At 32.1% G+C, this 20,649-nt stretch overlaps 3 protein-coding genes across 3 annotated transcripts in view; 2 read left to right on the top strand and 1 right to left on the bottom strand.

Moving 5' to 3' along the window:
• The window catches only part of LOC6653108 (allatostatin-A receptor), a 29,827-nt gene extending 27,554 nt beyond the window's left edge, over positions 1-2,273 (top strand). Inside the window, exons 7-9 of the mRNA XM_002075453.4 lie at positions 145-300; positions 352-457; positions 2,253-2,273. Coding sequence (XP_002075489.3) covers positions 145-300; positions 352-453 — 258 coding nt within the window. The 3' untranslated portion in view covers positions 454-457; positions 2,253-2,273. The remainder of the gene's footprint in view (positions 1-144; positions 301-351; positions 458-2,252) is intronic.
• Positions 2,274-10,921: 8,648 nt separating this feature from the next.
• Positions 10,922-13,297, top strand: LOC6653107 (probable insulin-like peptide 7). The gene is made up of 3 exons (XM_047011609.1): positions 10,922-11,119; positions 12,841-13,022; positions 13,087-13,297. Exons 1-3 carry the CDS (start codon positions 10,977-10,979, stop codon positions 13,254-13,256), a joined length of 495 nt encoding a protein of 164 aa, XP_046867565.1. The 5' UTR covers positions 10,922-10,976; the 3' UTR covers positions 13,257-13,297.
• A 904-nt stretch (positions 13,298-14,201) lies between these two features.
• Positions 14,202-16,951, bottom strand: LOC6652922 (poly(ADP-ribose) glycohydrolase). The gene is made up of 3 exons (XM_023181336.2): positions 16,724-16,951; positions 15,991-16,657; positions 14,202-15,924 (listed from the first exon to the last, which is right to left on the bottom strand). Exons 1-3 carry the CDS (start codon positions 16,824-16,826, stop codon positions 14,490-14,492), a joined length of 2,205 nt encoding a protein of 734 aa, XP_023037104.1. The 5' UTR covers positions 16,827-16,951; the 3' UTR covers positions 14,202-14,489.
• Between the last annotated feature and the right edge of the window lie 3,698 nt (positions 16,952-20,649).

The following is a 20,649-nucleotide window of genomic DNA, read 5'->3' as shown; positions in this document are numbered from 1 at the left end:
ACTCAAGTAGCATTTAGTGGAATTGACACATCTGCTTAGAAATCGAAACGCTATTGAATAGATACTTTTAGTATTTACACACATTGTTAATAGCAGCTGCCAATCATTGACATTAAATACCCACATACCACTTTTCTCTGACAGGTCATTCTTGTGATGAAGGCTCTGAATTTATATGGCGGTAGCCATTTATCGGTCATTATTCAAATAATATCACATGTTTTGGCCTACACAAACTCCTGCATTAATCCCATACTCTATGCCTTTCTATCTGACAACTTTCGCAAGGCATTCCGTAAGGTAAAGTATAGTGAGCTTATTTTGAAACCAAATACTGACCGTTGATTTCAGGTGGTCTGGTGCGGCCCTCCACCAATTATGACCAATCAACAGACAACTAAGACCACACGCACTGCAACCGGCAACGGAACGTCCAATATTGAAATGCTCTAAGCTGGTAAGTGTCGAAAAAAAGGAAAAACTATAGAGGAATAAGTATTTAGTTGCACTATAATATGAATAAAGGAAAAATCGGATCTTTGTAGCTTTGTGAATTCTGTAATTCTGTCAATTTGAAAAACTCATGTATTAATTTTCCTATTCTATCTATTAATTTGCATAAAAATCTTATATTTTTGTCAATTTTTGAAAAGTAACCTAAACGGTTTTGGTATCCAAGTTTTTTTTTAGACGTTTAAAGTATGATTTTTTGAAAATCGGTTAGAAATCGACCAATTATGACCAAATATATACTATAATAATTGTCTAGATTTGTCAAAATTGAACTTTGAGAAGACTTGCAGACTCTAGTATCTTCTCTTGAAGCTGTGTATTATGGTCAGAAATTTGATTTTGGAGGCACAAAGTCAAATAAATAAAGATAGATAGAATAACTTATTTCATATTATCTATAGACACATTTGCTTTTCACAAAATTCCTCGAAGAACTAATAGTACTGCCTAAAAGTATGCAAACTGAACATTTTTGTTTAGTTTTATACGAATTGAAATGGAAAAGTAAACGAAATTTATTTTAAGTCCTACTAATGTGTCAGCGAAATTTTAATAATTTTGATTTTATTACTATGGAATATTATTGGGAATTATTGGAAAATTAATTATTGCCTAAATTGTTAGTTCTAAGTAGAGAATTAAAGTTAAGGGCTCAAATTTGAGATATGTATACAAATGCCGAAATGATTTGGCAACAATTTAGTTTTCAATGTTCTAATAATAGTCCTCTTGGGTATACCAATGAGGTTTGGTCCTTTTTATATCATCTACTTGTGTTGTTATGATACTATTTTTGTATGTATGGATTCAGCGCTTAAATAAAAAAAAAAATAAAAAAAACAAAAAATGTTCTAATGCAGATCGGATGAATTCTACTTTTAATAAAGACATGGATTTTTTTAATACTCCTAATTAAAGCGTCTTGAAGTTTAGATTTATTGGAATACTTTGCAGTTTTTTCTTTTTGGGTAATTTTGGTTTCGCGTGAAAAGATAACTTAGTTAATTAGTATAATTAATTTATTTTTGAAAGGCATATTAAATGCAACTATTGAAATTATTGGGAACTATCGGAAAGTATTTATTCTCAGCTAACGCCTAACTTAAATAAGCCGCTACACACCACTTTTGTCCTGATAAGAACAATGTAAATATTTGATATTTCTTCATAACCCCAATAAGTATGCAATACTTTTGTAAAATTCATGGTACTGACCATAAAAGTCAAATGTTTAAATTTTGTATTCAGATAAGATTAAAATTATTTTAGAGATGTCCCTTACTAAAGTAATGTTGAAGCACTTCTACCCTGAAGGAAAATACGCTGAGTTCAAGCTCTCTTACTGAAAAACACTTTATATATGTACATATATCTAAAGTTAAGGCAAACTTGGTCTCAACTTAAATTGCCACTCAGTATTCCAGTTTTGGGAGATCCACTTTAATGCACAGATCTTTATATAGACGTAGTCGTACAACACTCAGTACGAACAAGGAGCCCATATGACACCAGGCCCGGGCCTGTTAGAATGACCCTAAGTAAAGTTAATGCTATAACCTCCGACCTAAGGGCAAAGGCGTATTACTTATATCTTCATCAGTTGACTTGGGGTTTGAAAAGAAATTGGATTTTGATTTATAAAAAATGGAAGACAATTAAATGAAAAACATATTCAATAAACATTTCTATTGTTAATACAACTCCGTAATAATGTAAACTCTTTTTCTTTATCTTTACAGTTTTTGGAATATTGTTTGGCTATAATAATTACAAATTACAGTTTTGTTTTCTATTATATATTTCATCTTGATTATTAGTCATTAGCGAATGTCAAGCAAAAAAAAACGTATTTAAATGAAATCAACTGAAACGCAACTGAAAATTGCAATTTCTGCTCCGTCAGAATATTTATCGTGTGAATTGGAATGACAGCGAGCGGGACGATGAGGAGGATGAAGAGGATAATCCATTTACCAGTTGAATAAGAATGTTTTGCTTTTTATTTTTTGTGTATGTATAATTATTCAAAGGAATGTAATATGTATATAATTAGGTGAGAAATTTTGTTGGAATTCAACTAAAAATATGAAAAAAAAAAAATACAAAACAAAAAACAAAAATGACGATGAAATGACATCAAATTTAATTGCGTTAGGTGTTAAGACAAAAAGCAAATACAAATATGTATATTGTAATGTTAATGGGAAATTCCTGTAATCCAATAACTATGTGTTTGTATGTGTATGTGTGTGTGTATGTATGTATTGTATTTGTATAACTTTGTATGTGTAATATTGTGTGTTTTAAATATTAAGAGTTTGCATAATCTGTAACTATCTGTAGTTAATTGTAACTCTCAAATGAATGGTTTATATATATAAACTACGGACATTTCGCAGTTTTAATACTCTTGCAAATATGAGAAATAAAAGTGATTTATTAACATATATGTTAATGTAGTTACAAGATCTAATACAAGAAAACAAAAAACAAAAGGGAAATAGAGAGAGAGAGAGACAGAGAGAGAGAAGTCTCTTTTTTCTAATTACTTTTTGATAGCCTTTGCAAGGGTATAAAGCATTATATAATTTAATTACTTACGATGTGATTTACAGAGACGAAGGAGATTATAATTAAACTAACAACAACAACAACAACAACAAAAAAACAGTAACAAATGTCCAAAGAAAATGTATAATCACTAACCATAGAACACATAGATGGGACAAACTCATGATTTTTTGATTGCAAACGCTAGCCTAGTCATGGAACCCCAGAGAGCTTCGGGAAAACCCGAACGTTCGTACTCTCAATGAGAGCGTAAAGTGGGGAAAGGGCCAAGCAGCTACGAAAATAATTTAGTCTAGCACAGACTACTGAACGACGAAGGCAGGCCTATGTCGCTTGTGATTTCGTTCTGTCTATGTATGTGTACACTCGTCGGTACATGCTCAGGCTTCGTAGTGTGTGTGTGACGTGAAGTTGTACAACAACGCATTTCAATAGCTCGCTCGACCAAAATTTTTAATTTTCGACAAAACAGCGACAATGCTATGCTAGGATATGCCCCTGTGGAAAGATTATCAAGAAATATTGGCATCTTCTTCGTATGTATCCCGGTGGCTGTGCCGATAGAGTGCTCGCTTTGTGATGTGTTTTGGGGAATGTAATGTCCCTGGTTCGATTCCCAACTCGAAATCGTCGGCTTAAATAAGTTTTTTTTTCTATTTTATAATTTTGTTTTTTTTTTTTAATTTTTTTTTTCTTTATTTTTTGTTTATTTTTCTTTTTTATTCTATTTTTATTAAAAAATAGAAAAAAACCTTTTTGGTCGGTTACGAGTGGGAATTTCCCCAAGAACATTCCCCAAGACGACACATCACGAAGCGAGCACTCTATCGGTACAGCCACCGGGATACATACGAAGATGATGCCAATATTTCTTGATATTCTTTCGACAGGGGCATATCCTATTCGCATTGCCGCTGTTTTGTCGAAAATGAAAAATTTTGGTCGAGCGAGCTATTGAAATGCGATGTTGTACAACTTCACGTCACACACACACTACGAAGCCTGAGCATGTACCGACGAGTGTACACATACATAGACAGAACGAAATCACAAGCGACGTAGGACTGCCTTCGTCGTTCGGTAGTCTGTGCTAGACTAAATTATTTTCGTAGCTGCTTGGCCCTTTCCCCACTTTACGCTCTCATTGAGAGTGAGAGCGTTCGGGTTTTCCCGAAGTTCTCTGGGGTTCCATGACTAGGCTAGCGTTTGCAATCAAAAAATCATGAGTTTGTCCCATCTATGTGTTCTATGGTTAGTGGTATAATCCTATAGAAAACAACTACTAAATACTTATAATAATAATAATTAGCATTAATTATTTAAAGAAGGGTTTTTTCATTGTTAGAATTAAATGAAAATCAAGAGAGAGAAAAACTAAAGTTCTACATATATAATATTGTCGTTATATATATACACACATATAAACATAAACATAAATGTATGACTATTACAATGTTATAATTATGCTAATACAAGTCATTCATTAGGGTAAAAATGTTTTAAACAATTACCCTAACAAAAACAAAAAAAAAACAAAAACCAAAATAAATGAGAGCATTCATTGAAGAAAACTAACAAGATCAATACATTTTTGAGATCTGATTAAGCTATTTCAAAAACTAGTTCTCTAAAGACATGCTCCAAAAGTTTTAAGAAAGAACTTAACATTACATTGAAATACACTTTAAGAAGTACATAGTATTTGTTTATGGATTTAGCCCCAAGTATAGTACATTTTTTTAAGACAGGGATATATATATTATTTGGCACATCGTGACAAGGATTCTATGGGTTTAATTTGTCAATTGTTTGTAAAGTAATATGTTTATAGTTCTGTAATTTATTTTACAGCCAATTTTCGATTTCCAACATCGATTAACAATTTCAATTTTGCGCGCTGTATTTCCACACAATTTTCTGGTTCCTTGCTAAAAATAATTCTTGTAAATTAATGACAGAATTGAATTGATTCATGGCTTATGGCTAACAATGTTCTCAACATATTAAAAGTAAATACAAAATATTTGAGAGGTGAACGGCAAACGATGTTAACGCTTAACAGATCTTAAATCCAATTTCAATGAAATCGTTTGGAATCGAAAACAAGAAGAGTTCTAATTACTTTTACAATTTTCAAATTTGATTTCTAGTCCATTTCCATTTCTAGGTATTTAATATTCAACAATGATAAAGTTCCAGTATTTGTACTTGGACAAGGATAAAGTATCTTATCCTTGAGCTGTCTTAAAAGCCTTTTCGAAGAGACCTTCAGAGATCGATTGTTCTGGTAGAAAAAAATATACGATCAAAAGATTTATGATTAGTTCATGTAGTATTTAAGCAATTTATATATTTCACACTTAATCATTAGACAAATTGTTCATTTGTTTATAGTTAAAATTAACATTCCATAACATAATGATCGATCAGTCATTATCTTTCGATGGTGCTATGATTTTCTAATTTGTTTCCTTTAGCATTATATTTGTAAACAAATTCAAATAATTACAAAACTGTTGAGAATTGAAAAATTGTACTTAACTAATACAGGGTGCGCCAATAAACATAAAAACTATTTTATAGCTTTGACAATTTTGAATAGCTATGCTATTTAAATTGAGTGATTTGATAAGGCATTTGCCATAATGGAAATGAAATTAATTATGTAGCCTAGACCAAATTGAGACCTATATAAAGAAACATAGGCTATCTTGCTCACTCTTAGCGCAGCGAATCCAATGTTTATTAAATTATTGGTATTCTATCAGAATATTCAGAACAAAATATTAACCCACGTCTAATTTTGTCCAAAAAATTGTTTTTCTTTGAAACTCATTAATTTTTTTTATATAGAAGAACGATTTCTTCTCAAAATACCCAATTTCTTCAAACAAATTACAGTGAAACCTCGATATAACGAACTTCGTTATAACGAAAAACCCAATATAACGAATTTTTTGTTAAGTCCCTTGAAAGGACTAAGGTTTTACATTTCAGTACCTATAGCGAATCAATAGATATAACGAATAATTTTGCGATCCCCCTCAGATTCGTTATATCGAGGTTTCACTGTATAGGGTTTAAGCTTCTTTTCTTCAAATCTCCAAATATGGATCATACGATCTACTTATATCTTTCAATGAAATTCCAATGGTTTGTTAAGTATTTTTCAAACATTTGCTGTTGTTGTTGCTGTTTTCTGAATCGCTTCTATTTGGGATCATCATAATCTACATTAAATGTCCAATCGATCGTTCAGAACAGATCTATTTAGAAAAGAAAGCTCAAAATTTTGGAGCACTTATTATTTCAACTCACTTATGTATGCAGGTGTATTTTAAGACGTTTATGTTCCAAAAAGGTTGAAGCTGTTGATTTAGAAATTATGTCAAAGTTATATATATACTATATACTATTATATTAACTAGAGAATTGCATAAATATATTCATAAGGCAAATAAGAGACGAGAAATTCTGCATAGGAATGATATAGTTCCTGGCATTTGAAAACGAATAGAATAGAGTTAAACTTACCAAATTGATAAACTCTTGTTCCAATTAAATAATGTTCTCATTATGCACACAACTCGTTAAGTAATTCAACAACAAAAAAGGCGATATAAGTTTATTCTTGCCAAGATGTTTTGCGAGACAAATTGTCATTATTTTTGTTTAAAAAAATCTTTCGATATAATCGATCAAGAAAAATCTCGATTGATAAAGAATTTTTTAGACAGGTTTCATAACGCGAGCAGTTGGCAATTTTTGAATTCCAGGTAATTCAATTCATATGAAATCGGACATGAATAAAGAATTCAGTGGGTAAGAGGTACAATAGTTTATTATTTACTCTCAAATTACAATGGATGGCTTAATTTTTTATTATTTTCCGCTTTTATACTCATCCGTTCGCTGCGAGCTTTTCAGAAGTAAGAAGGTATCACAGTTGGTATCACAGTTGTAAAATATCTGCAGATTTTGGTTTCTTGCCTTGTTTTGTCTTTGTTTTGAAGTTTACTTAAAAAATTAAAAAAAAAAAACAAACAAGACAATGTAGTAAATACCAGACACACAATTCGTTATGCTTGGAGTTGTGAGAAGTCATTGATTCCAATCATTTTCTATTTTCTAACTCAATTTGTTTTACTCCTTCAAAGGATTAAAGTGAGTTTTAAGACCTTTTAAAAACCAAATGACCCTTTGGGCCTTTTGAATGTATTTATGCTATGCTCTAATATCTATACACACATACACACACACACACACGTAAACATAAGTATATGTACTAAAAAGTTTTTAAAGTTCGCATAGATAAGACCAAAATTTTTAGATAAATTTGTTAATTTGTTTCGGATTGTTGATTGATTAGTCAATTTTTGCTTGGTTTTATTATATATTTTTTATTGCTGAAAAGAAAATAAAACTTAAACTATATAAGATAAGTGTTTAAAATAAGTAAGTATATGAGTGTGTGTGTGTGTGTGTGTGTGTATGGGTGACTGGATGGGTGTGTTTATGTGTGTTTATGCATATATACTTATACATATGCAATTGTAAATGTAATCGTACTGCATTCCTAGCACAGTTGTGGAATTGAACAATATTTGAACAAATTGAAAATTCAGAAGAAAAATTAATAATAATAATAATAATAATAATAATAAGAATAATAATAATAATAATAATAATAATAATAATAATAATAATAATAATAATAATAATAATAATAATGAACAACAACAACAAAAAAACAAAAAGGAACAAAATCCTTAACAAAATTTCATTTCAAAAATTACAAATATTCTAGAACAATTGAATATAAATATTTTGTAGATATAAGCAAACATTTACAACATTAAAAATGAAAGATATATATATATATACATATATATTGTACCATTAAGATGTATAAATGAGCAAACTAAAAAAAGAATACTGAAAATGTTGAGAGCTCATTAGTTTTAATATTTATTTACATTTTTCAAATTCTCTGTTAAATATTTGTTTTTTTTTTTTGGTTTCGTTTACCATAAGGATAAGAAGCAAACTTAATAAAGAATTAACAAAAAACAAAAAAAAGAAAGTTAAATTTTGTAAATTGTTTTATTTTTAACTTATGTAAAGAACCACAGATTGAATAAAATCCAGGTAGGTCGGTTATATATGTATGTATTAAGCCAAAGACAATTTTCCAATCCTTTCACTCGTGAGTCGTGAGGTTTGCCAGATGATCCAATTCCTTGGAATTGTAAATGTCAACTGAGCGTTCGCTGTGACTGCTAAAGTTGGTCTACTGGCTCTTTTTTTCAGCAATTGGTTGTCAAGTGACCTTTTTGTTTTTTTTGAAAGCCAAATTGATTCTAAAGATTGGTAAACAGTCACATTTATTAAGCCAAGCAAGTGTCTCACTCCCGGTCGCTTGCGTGTGGGCGTTACCAACGTCAGAGCCTGGTACAGTGGGACAAATCTCAAACAACTTTTAAGAGGGTTCGCATTTACATACTGTAAGTAAAGTCACATTCTTCTACAAATTCACACCCTAAAGACCTAAAAAACTACACACACACGCTTCCAAGACACTAGCTGTTTCTCTTTTAGATGCATTTTTACGGTTTCTATATGGTATAATTGTTTAATCGGAATGATTTCGTGCTGCCTATATAGAAGAGAAATTTAAATACAAAGTTTCGTATCAACATTTTAAAATCGAACAGACTTATTTGCATTGAAACAGACGGACAGGAAATACTTTTATAAGGGTTTAAAAATAAAGTTCTTTTCGTAAGATTCAAAAGGACAAAATAACAAAAAAGATAAATTGTTTTTCCAAAATATTTCAAAACAATTGATCAATTATTATTAAAAAAAATAATGTATTCCCCAGTCGAAAAATCTTTTCAAGTTTATTATGCACAAATAATAAGTGTCAGTCGCTTAAGAAAATAGATATAATAGATTTTCTTTGATTTTTCTTACAAAATATTCGAAAAGTATTAAAATTAAAAATTATTTGAAAATTTTCAGTGTCTAATTTCTAAGGCTAGGTCAGGTTGACTGAACTGACTGAAATTTTCTCCCTAAAATAGGCTATAAACAATCCAAGGATTTGCTTATTATAAAATAAAACGAAATTTGGGATACAAAATAATCCTCGAATCGATTATTATTTAAAGACAAATTTATAAATTGCAAGGCAATCAAATAAATAATAAAAACGTTTTCAACTTTATACGTACTTTAAAGTTCAAAAGTTTTCTCCAATCGTCAAGCCTAGATCTACTTCTGCTAATTCTTTAAGGATACTCCTCACAAAAATGCGAAAAGAAGTCGAAAGAATAGTTACTTCTTTGTGGGCTTTTCAAAAATATATTCAATCAATTTCAACTTTGAAATCGCTGATATTATTACAAATCAAAACAATTATTTTCTAGGGTTAAGTAAGTAATTTTAAAACGTTTTGTCGTTTTCCAACCTTAATTTTGCTATTTTTAAGGCTTTCATGTTGTATAAGGTAAACAGATTTTTTGAGCTAACTCAATATTCATCAAAATTCAAAACGTTTCAAATACATCAATTATTTCTCTAAAGTAATTGTATGTTTGGTCAAACTGAATTAAATAGTATTCTTTAATTTATAATCAAAGAATATTTAATTTATCCTAAGTTATTCCTCCTGCAGGCCCATTTAAATGCTTATTTTCTCTACACGTATCTTAAGTTTTATCTTTTCTGACACTTATAGACTTAAAGGTTATATCTTTCTCAAACTACGAAAGAAAGTTAATTGTATTTTCCATCGTATGAGATATTTTTCATCAAGATCGGACAAAAATTGTATGATCTTGCTTCACAAAAATTTGGTTGTTTATTTGATTTCGGTGTTTATAGAGACAGTTATGGTAGATCGACTCGGCTGTCGATCTAAATCAAGAATATAAATAATTAATGGTTTGTTGATTTCACAACTCATCAATTATTAAATATACTGAACATTATCAACTGAATCCTACAGCTTCTATGATGGATATATGGTATTTATTATAAATTGCCAGCAAAACTAATTATAGGTTGGTTTTAATCGATAAAGTTAAAGAAAACTCGGCCTGAAAGTTTTCTCTCAAATGCAATGAAAAATCAAAAAAAAAAAAACAAAAAGAGAAATATGGTTTCCGATTTCGGTGAATTCTTGAATGAACCACTGTTAAGCAAATATTGAAAAATTTATGCGAAAATTCCAGCAATCTCGCAATCCGAATGTGAGGAGGATTCGCTCCCACTCATGTCAGATTTTTACGATGCAAACAAAGAGGTATACATACATAATCGTAACATGGACAAGTTTATGTGTTTATTTTGTAAGGCAGGACAATAACAACAGGTGAACCAGCAACCAGCAACAGGGCCCACCATAGACAGTGACCGAGACCAGGACCGAGATCGGGATCCAATTTGATTTTGTTTGGTACCAGCAACCAAGCAAATAAACAAGACAATAAGCCCAGTGACGGCGAAAAGGACAAAACGCCAATTGCTGCTGCCGTTGGTCTTCATTAACAACTCGTGGTGTCGGAGTCGGTCCCTCTCATTACTTCAAATAAGAAACCATCGCCTATTTTGTGGTTGTGCGTGTGTGTGTGTGTGTTGGTGGTGTCCATTTAATTATGCAAACGCCGCCAACACACAACTATCATCCATGGACCGTTTTGGTTGGTCAGCTTAGTCCGACCCGTTTTCGGTTATAATTCAAAACCGGGCAACGCACCGTGGAACTCGTTCAGTTGCCGTGTGTCCATCGTGTGAGTCGGACAACAGTGAGATTATTTTTTTGTGTTGTTTTAGTATTTTAATCCACGCAGGAAGAAGGAAGAATCGAAGAGAATTCTCTCCAAAATATGATTTGTTTGGCCCCCATTGCCGCTTCCAGGAGCTGGACTTTACGCGGTGCAATGCTTCTATTAGCCCTGCAGCTAATGCCAACAACAACTGAGGCCCTGCAGCATACCGAAGAGGGTTTGGAGTTGCTATTCCGTGAACGGTAAGTGAACTTACTTTTCAAGTGGCTTTAAAATCCAATTTGACCCAGAGAATCGAACATGAAATCGAAAATGATACTCGAAAAGTGAATGTAAGATAGAACAAGTAATAGAAATGGTTCGAATGGGCGTCCAATGGGTCAGCATGGTATAGAAGGCTAAGAGCTATTAACTCTCTGACAAATTGGTCTGGTAATTGCAATTCATAGAGTCAACAATTGGTTGCCACAATTGATAGTTGGCTTAAAATCGACAGTTTTTTATAGGATTTTTCGAACGCAGTAGAGGAAACGTTTCTGACCCCACAATCTATAGTAGGTATATTCTTGATCAGCGAGAGAAGCCGAGTCGATACAATTATTTCCGTTTGCCCGCCTGTTCGTATTAACTTTATGCCATTAATTACAAAAGCTACTGTAATGAAACTTGATACTTAAGCTATTTATTGACTAACAATTTATCAGATTGGACGACTATAACATATGGGTGTCATAAAGCCAGCGCTGGGACGGTAGCAATCCAAAAACCTAAACATTTTCGGGATCATAAGGCAAATTAAATGTTCACTTAACAATCTGAAAATTAGAACATTAATGAAAATCGGTCAAAAATTATTCGCAAAGAATAAAAAAATGTTAGCTTAGTCAGTCTTTTTTTAGACGGCATTTTTGCCAATTTCTAAGTGATTTTAAATAAGCATTTCTTAATTTAATTAAAATTTGGTATAGTTAAAATGGCACTAAACATTTGGATATTACAAAAAAAATGCATTTCCATTCGGTTTTTGAACAAAAAAAAAAAGGACAAAAGGAAAAAAGGAAAAAAAGAATAAAAGGAAATTGGCATTTGGCAAAAAATTAAGGTTTTGAGATTTTACGCAGATTCTAGGATATTTTTCTAACTTAAAAGTAAATACATGAATTTTTGAAACGCTCCAAAAATTAACCAAATTAGAACTTCATGAAATTAAAGTTTATTCGAATACTTTGTTTTTCATTAACATTTTTTGTTTCGCTTAAAAAGATAACTTGATAATTGGCGTGATTTACATTCCAATTAAATTTCAATTTAAAAACATTTAAATGGGACAGCAGTTTTGAAAATCAGTTCAAATTTGGCAAAATTATGAGTATTTAAAAATTTGATATCGAAAATAAGAACAGGACTGATTTATATCTTTTAAATTAAAAAAACCCCAAACTCACTTATAGTTTTTTATTGTATTTTTAGTAAAAAAAATCGACAAATTCTTTGCGAATCTTTAACTTTGACAAATTGCAACTGATTTTCGAACGTTATATCTTATTTGAAATATTCTTTTCAATCTGCATTTAAATCTTGAGAACTTAATGTCTGTGAATCTGTGATGTATAATCATCATTTTACTATCCGAATCATAAAAGGGCATTAAAATATGCGAATTTACGATTACAACTTATAAAAATCGCTTAGAAATTGGAGAAATAACAGTCTTAAAAAAAAAAAAAGAAATTGCTTAAGAAAAATTGATTTATTCTCTAACAAGAACATTATCTTTGCTAAACGATTTGGACCAATTTTCATTACTATTTGTCTAAACATCACGATGAATGGGCAAATCGAAAAAGTATTATTGTCAAAATTTTGTCATCTTGGAAAGAACAAAAAGATATTTTTTAAGGCTTTTTAAAACTAAAACATAAACTAATTACATTTCATAATAATATTTCATAATATTGTATAGATCTCAATCCGATTGGGAGAATGTTTGGCATCAGGAGACGCATTCGCGATGTCGCGACAAATTGATACGTCAATTGTATTGGGCCTGTGAAAAGGATATTTATCGTTTAACGCGGCGTAATCGCAAACGGACGGGCAACGATGAGGCCTGGCTAAAGCGTAGCATTAATAATTCTGCAAATCGTAAGAAACAATAAATATTAATTTGACATTGATGGGTTTTCACTATGCACTTTTCTGTCCTCAGCTGGTTCCGCTGCCTCCACTTGGTTGCATGTGAACTATGCCAATATGTTACTAAGGACACGACGATCGGGCGCTCCATCGATAACCAATGAATGTTGCACCAAGGTGGGCTGCACCTGGGAGGAGTATGCCGAGTATTGTCCATCCAATAAGAGACGCAATCATTACTGAATTGCTTTGAATTCAAAAATTGAAACAAAAATTCAGATTATATACAGATTAAATTCAAAAAACAAATATATATATAATGCAATTTTTTCAACATTTTTTTTCTGTTTGTCCTGTGTATATATATATGTATATATATATATATATGTATATATATATATATATATATGTATATATATATATATGTATATATATATGTGTAGGTATATATATGTCTGTGTTTGTGTAATTATAGAAGGGGAAAACAAAAGTTAAGTCCTACAGGCCATAAATATATATCTATATATATATATATTACAAATCTAAGTCAAAATCTTGGTATTTATTTAATGACTATTTCTTGTTTGTTTTTTTTTTTTTTTGTTTACTTATTAATAGAACAATATTGTTTGGTGACAAATCTTTGAATCATTTACTATATGAATACAAATAAATAAATCATATGCCATTTATATATTCCGGATCAAATCATTATGCATATTTAATCAGCTGTTGTGGTTCTATAAGTATGTATGTATATTTATATATATTCTATGGAATGAGATGATTTACAGATGATTTATTTTGGCAAACAAAATTCTATTTCTCTGTTATTTCGATAAATTTATCTTAAGTCGTGTAAATTAGAATTATTTTCAATAATTTTTATTCGAAATATTTATTTTTGGTGCAAATTGTGTGTGTGTTTCAAATAAATATTTATAGATAAAGTTTTCATATGAAATTTATTTTACGTACAATTGTTTTATTTTTATTTTTTTTTTTTTTGACTTTATTCTTATTGCTTATTACTTAAATATATATATTAATAATATAAGAATATATAACACAATATAGTTTTTGTCTCAATTCAACAAGATTTTCGTGTATAACAGGGGGTATTTTTGTTTTTTATATTATTATTTTTTTTTTGTATTTATTTTGTAGCTATACAATTTATTTGCATACCTGAGTTTAATTTTGAATTTTCAGTTTTTTTGTGTTTTTTTTTCTATTGAATTGGAATTTATTGTTCTACAATAATTGTTTTAAAACAGAATTTACCAAATTATTTGTAGCTTTTGAAGCTCTGTCACTATCTCGCTTTCGCTTTCGCTATCTCTCTCTCTATCTATCTATCTATCTCTCTCTCTATTTTGATTTTTTTCTATCTGTGTGTGTGTTTTTGTCTCTTTCTATTTCATGATTTTATAATAGAGAAAGATTCAAAATTTTGGTATGAATTTCAAGGAGTTTCTAGCGAGGATTATTGCTATTACTACTACTGCTGGCATCCAAGTCATCTAAACTCTCCTTGCGGCATTTCATGGTTGCTGGTGTTGTTGTTGTTGATGATGATCCAGCTGAGGAGGCCGAGTGGCGTGGCCGTTTGGAGCCAGCTGCCGTTTGTCCTTTCTCATAATGATTGTCCAGCATCTCGAGGAGAGTCAATTGTCGTGTTTTCGATGGTGGTGTTAGTTTCTCCGAGGGATGTGAATCCAAGCTGGCAGCCATCATCATGGCATTAGTTTCTTCCTCATCGTCATTAACCACTAGCTCCACATCATCACCATTGTGAACATCATCATCGTCATCATTTTTTCCATCATGAACATCATCATCATCGTTATTAATGATAGCTGCCGGCACATCATTGTCATCATCATCCTCTGAAGAAATTACACTATCAATCAAAGTTACCACTGAGCCAGATGTGCCCGATGTTGGGGTCACATTGGAACTAGATGCAGAAGTTGAAGCACTTGCTGTTGCTTTCGTTGCTCTCAGCAATTCCTCTTTTAAAAAATCATATAAATTGAGATTCGTGTTCGTTTTTAATAATCGCTGATCAAAACGACGCAAAAGGAACCACAATTCCTGCACAGTTGTTCCACGATTGCGAAACAGTTGCCACATGGCATGCAAATCATCACGTAGCTGTTCATTGCCAAAGGTAAAGTAGGCCAAAGGTCGTCCCAAATCGGCGCATACCATTAATTGGAGCAGAGCCTTTAAATGGGGATCACCGCCAAAGGCACCGCATCCCCAATTCCCAGTGGCTATGCCCGGTGATAGCGTGGGCATCCAAGGCATGAATCCCACATGCGCCTTGTTCAATTCACGTTCCATTAGATCCTTACGATATTGCATAGATGTCTCGCGAAATTGTAAGGCATCAATGGCCACTATGGCAGTCTGACGGCGCCTCGATGAATCTCTTGGCGTAAGATCCTCATGATTGCCCGCCCACATAAAGCTATTGGCATAGCCCGTATAATTGCTATAGCGTTCCGCACCAACCATCAAGAGAGCTTCATGTGGCCGCAGGCATTCTGTAAACAATTTGCTAACAATCAATTCGGGACAGATTACAAAGCGTATCTCCTCTTGGACACATCCATGGCCAAGGACACCACCGCCAAGAAATTTATTGGCAAAATCCACCTGCAGTAGGCCAATACCCTGATCCTCGATGGTTCCAGCAGCATTTATGTGTAATGGTACATTGCCCAAGGGTGCCTCACTCGTTGACCAATCCTGTTGAATTTCCGGTTTAGCACTGCGACGCACAAAGGTCACACAACCGGTTGGCACATTGCTCGAATCCCTCTCTGTTGGGCAAACACGGCGAAAGTAATGGAAAATGCATTTAAGTTTCTCCAACGTGGAAGGACATTCCGCTTGATAGAGTCTACAATGCAGCAAAAAGAGACATTCAAATTGAGACATAATCATTCATGGAATCAACTTAAATTACCTATTAAAATTGATATCTGGAAATGTGCTATATTCCGATTTCCTTTTGAGCGTATTTCGTCGAGGATATGTACAGAGAAATGCATTCGCCAAGAGGCAAGAAATCTGCTGCTGACTAAGTGTTAAGGCCGATGTCTTATATTGCTTTAGAAGCGGCACTGGCGCCTTGATTAGCTCCGGCAAACGCAATGCCAAGCGTATGATGCGCGGCAATAAATCCTCAAAGAAGACACGCGCCTCACTCTTATCAAATTCCTCCCGCAAAAGTTTGTGCAACGAACGGAAATTCCATTGATTACGATATGTGGTATTATACGATAGAATTGCCGCCTCCAATTGCTTGCTATTCGATATGGGACGCAAAAGGGCGCGTTCGATCATCTCCCAGCGTGAATCGATCTCGCTTGAACCATCGGCATTTTCTCGCGGATATTTACTCTCCTCGGCACAGGGCAGACGCACATGTTGTGCATCCCATTTGGGTGCCGATTTAAGGGGGCGTGGAGCCTCATTAATTGATTCACATATGGGATGCTTATAGAGAACTCTATGGAATCCGCTGGGCTGAATCGGTCCCAAGTGTTCCAGCTCAAACAGCTGTAAGCCTCGATGAATGGCCTCAATGGGTTGTCCTCGCCAATGTTGTGGCGACTGCGTCGAGGCATCTCCTATACAAATGGAGAAAAATTAAATAGTGGTAATAAATTCACTTGATTCTTTATTCTTCTACTCACCGTTTGTTGCTGGTGTTGTTGTTGTTCTCTGTGGTGACCCAGAGCCGGCGACTGGCTCATTAGAGCCACCATCGCAGGCAGCGTCCCGCTTTGTGGTCTCCATTGTTTGCACTTCGAATATTTACACTTGATACCCCGCCTATATATCTATTACTATTCAATAATAATATTATAAGGAAAATTACGATTTTGTTGTTATCTGTTTACATGCACCACTGTTATAGCCTACAGTCTGTTAAGTCTCTGTTAATGTAAACTAGTAGATGACTCATTGAGATTCTACACAGGTAGATAACTATATACATACGAAGCTTGCTCATAATTTTTGTTTTTAAACGTTTGACAGTTATAATTTGTTTAAATTGCTAAATATATTTTTAAATACAAATTTGGCAAAGAAAATTCCCAATTCAAACAAGCATTTAACAATCAGAAAAAATATAGTTTCTCCATATGAATTAATATTTGCAAAGTGTGTACACACTGCAAAAAACTATTTGCAAAAAAGAGAAATGTAGAAAAAGCTAACTATAGTAGACGTTTTTATATCCAAGTTATTAATCAAAATATGTATATAGATATTTTAATACATAAATTATATACCATAAAAAATTAAATTATTTATGATATTTTAAGCTAATTATAAATAAATCATATACTTTCCAATCATTGTTACATTTTGTATGTATAGAATTCTTATTGTTACTAGAAACTTTGGCAAGGTCTAATATACCTTCATTAGAAACAAAATAGTACAAAAAAAAATGCGCCGCGGTGTCATTTGCCGATTCTCGCCGAAAATTCAAAATAAAAAACAAATATAAACAAATATAAACCATATACATAGTTACATACATATGTACATTGTTTAATTGTGTCACCAAAACTTTTACAAAATGCAACAGTAAATATTTACTATAGCTACTCGGGCCCAAAACGCGCTTAAACAACATAAATTTGGTATCAAACGAAAGAGAAAAATTCCACGAGCACGACCTCATGTGCGCCTTGACGATTTATTTCGTAGTTTTTGTGTAATTAAAAAAAAACCAAAAACCAAAAGTTTGTATACCCTTGCAACTTTTATGGTAACTCTTTCCTTACCTATAGCCATCAAAATGGAAAAACGTTTTTTCTAAAAAGGCTAAAGCTTGCGAAAGAACGGCCTACAATCTTAGCATAGGAAATAACGAAGATATTGATCAAAGTCACTGTTTTCCACCGATCGTTCCTATGGGAGCTATATGATATAGTCACCCGATCTTTATCAAATTCGGCACAGTCATTAACAGATATATTAAACTAACAAATGTTTAATTTGAAAGCAATCGCGTCAAAAGTAACGAAGTTATTGACAAAAGTCACTGTTTTCGAAAGATCGTTCCTATGGGAGCTATATGATATAGTCACCCGATCTTGATCAAATTTGGCGTAGCAGTTAATATGTGTAATTAACTCACCAATATTAAATTTCACGACAATAGCTCAAAAAATAACGAAGATATTGAAAAAAGTCACTGTTCGTGACTTTGCCGTTTGTATGGGAGCTATATGATATAGTGGTCCGATCCGGCTGAATCCGAGATATACAACGCCTGCAGTATATACAAGCCTACATGCAAAATTTCAGCTCTGTAGCTCTTACGGTCTAGGAGGAGTTTGCGTTGATCCAGACGGACGGACGGACATGGCTATTTGAACTCGTCTCGTCATGCTGATCAAGAATATATATACTTTATATGGTCGGAGATGCTTCCTTCTATGCGTTGCACACTTCTGACCAAAATTAATATACCCTTTTTGCAAGGGTATAAAAATTGACCTTTTTAGCGGGATTAAAGCTAAAAATAGCTGAATCTAACTGTTTCTAGCTAAAATAGTGTGGCCAAATGTTACGACAATGTTGGAAAGCGCGCCAAATGGCGTTGCCAGATACCGAATTTTCTGGTTAAAAATTGGCGCCTTATTTAAATTTTTGCGCCAAATTCAAATAGATTGTTGATAAAAAAAATGTTTATTATTTCGAAATACAATTGACAGAAATTTATCCATATAATAATGTGATAATAATAATTATTATACTTCAGTGCAATTGAGTTAATTTAATGGGCAATGACGTAAAGTTAAAGGTTAAAGATGTTTACCTACATATGTATTTACCTAAATGGAATATTAAATTACAATAAGAAAAAATAGGGAATAGAAAACAAGCCACGAAAGAATTGACAAATCGTTAAGTCCTTTTAATCACTATAAGGATTTATGAAATGTGAACTTCCAGTGTTTAACAATTTGAACGCGTTATTATCAAACCTTCGTGTGACGGAATGAAAGCCATTAAAATTAAAATTAATTAAAAATTCTTTTAAATGTTATTTATTCTGATATCAATTAATTTAAATATTTACTATTTCGGAAAATTGAAATGGAAATAAATAAATTTTTAATTAATGTGTTCCTGGCATCCTAGCACTGCAACGATAAAACTTTTTTATTAATGTGTTAGTTAGGCTAAAAATAAGATTATTTGGCTTCATTTAAAATAGAGCAAATTGATAGCATTTGAATTATATTTCTTATTATTTCTATTTCTTTTGTGAGTGTCTTTTGGGACCTTTTTAAAGAAAATTGTTTAAAAACGGAAAGAATTATTAATATTAGGTTAGTTTATTGAATTGAGAACAAAGAAAAATAAAATTTTTTTTTGTCTGCTCCAAGGCCTCCAAAGTTATCTAAAGAAAATAGAAATGCTGATGGCGGAAAGGATTACTCTGTGACTGCATTTTCACATTTTCTATGGAAGTAACTACAGTATATAAACCAAATTTGATGTTTCTATCTGTTATACTTTTTAAGAAAAACATTTTTATGTAAATTCTGGGGGCGTAAGGGGGCGTGGCAAAAATTTGAAACAAACTCGATAACTATACATACCACACGAGTCCACATACCAAATTTGGTGGCCCTAGCTCTTATAGTCGGAAATGCTTCCTTCTGCCTGTTACATACATTTTGGCGACTTAATATACCATTTCACCCTATGGGCGTATGGTATAAAAACCGTGGCGGGCAGTATAAATAAAAAATAAACATTTTGAAATAAAGTTTGCTTTATGTCATGTGCATTTTTTTTAATCGAATTAGGGACAATGTTAATTTGACTAACTAATTCGCTTATGCTGATTCCAAATATGAACTCGGTTTTGCCAAAAGTTACTATAGAAAGTAAAGGAAATTTTGTTGTACATTTTTAACAGATTTTAGAATATCTTGAATGCGAGAATTTTAGAATATCGTGAGAGAGATTACACAAAATTAAAAAACAAAAAGTTCTTTGAATGCCTATACCTTACTTTTGGGTTCCAATTTAACTTAATTTATAACGATATCCAAAGCGTAAAAAAATATCGGCCTGTATTATATTTGACTTTATACCAAATCTTTGGTGATTTTAGGCAGAGGGCGAATGTTGTTATTATTTCAGAAAATTTTTTTTCCCAAAATTTAAAACAAAATATCAAATTTGTATGTTTGTCAAAAATTTTTGTAAATATTTTAGAAAGGCCTAAAAGTATGCTACATTTTATAGTTGTGAGCAAAATGCGATAAAACTGTGATCAGATTGTGAAAATAAAAAATTCGAAATTCTATTCTTTCTAATATGCTTGGGAAATTTCAGATCTTTGTAATTTAAATTGAAGCTTATGCCAAAAAATGTGAATCTGAATATGAATATTAGATTGCATTTTAGCAGCTTGGTCATTTGCAGAGGGCATTCTATATATGTATGTACATATGTATGTACGTACATATGTACAAATATAGCATGTGCCACGTGTAAAATTTTTTTTTTTTATATTCTTGACTCTCTTTATGCCTGCCGCTCAGTTTTTCGGCTCTTAAAATGAATTCGTGTTGATGTCGAT

Source organism: Drosophila willistoni (genome assembly GCF_018902025.1).
Source record: "Drosophila willistoni isolate 14030-0811.24 chromosome XL unlocalized genomic scaffold, UCI_dwil_1.1 Seg142, whole genome shotgun sequence".
Taxonomy (NCBI): Eukaryota; Metazoa; Arthropoda; class Insecta; order Diptera; family Drosophilidae; genus Drosophila; species Drosophila willistoni.
The sequence above is the reverse complement of the archived record's forward strand: the minus strand, read 5'-3'. Positions and strand labels throughout refer to the sequence as shown.

Coding starts and splice junctions, on each gene's coding strand:
- LOC6653107 (XM_047011609.1), top strand. CDS start 10,977: ATGATTTGTTTGGCCCCCATTGCCGCTTCCAGGAGCTGGACTTTACGC. Junction 11,120..12,840: donor GAGTTGCTATTCCGTGAACG/GTAAGTGAACTT, acceptor AATATTGTATAG/ATCTCAATCCGATTGGGAGA. Junction 13,023..13,086: donor CATTAATAATTCTGCAAATC/GTAAGAAACAAT, acceptor TTCTGTCCTCAG/CTGGTTCCGCTGCCTCCACT.
- LOC6652922 (XM_023181336.2), bottom strand. CDS start 16,826: ATGGAGACCACAAAGCGGGACGCTGCCTGCGATGGTGGCTCTAATGAG. Junction 16,658..16,723: donor AACAACACCAGCAACAAACG/GTGAGTAGAAGA, acceptor CCATTTGTATAG/GAGATGCCTCGACGCAGTCG. Junction 15,925..15,990: donor CCAGATATCAATTTTAATAG/GTAATTTAAGTT, acceptor GCTGCATTGTAG/ACTCTATCAAGCGGAATGTC.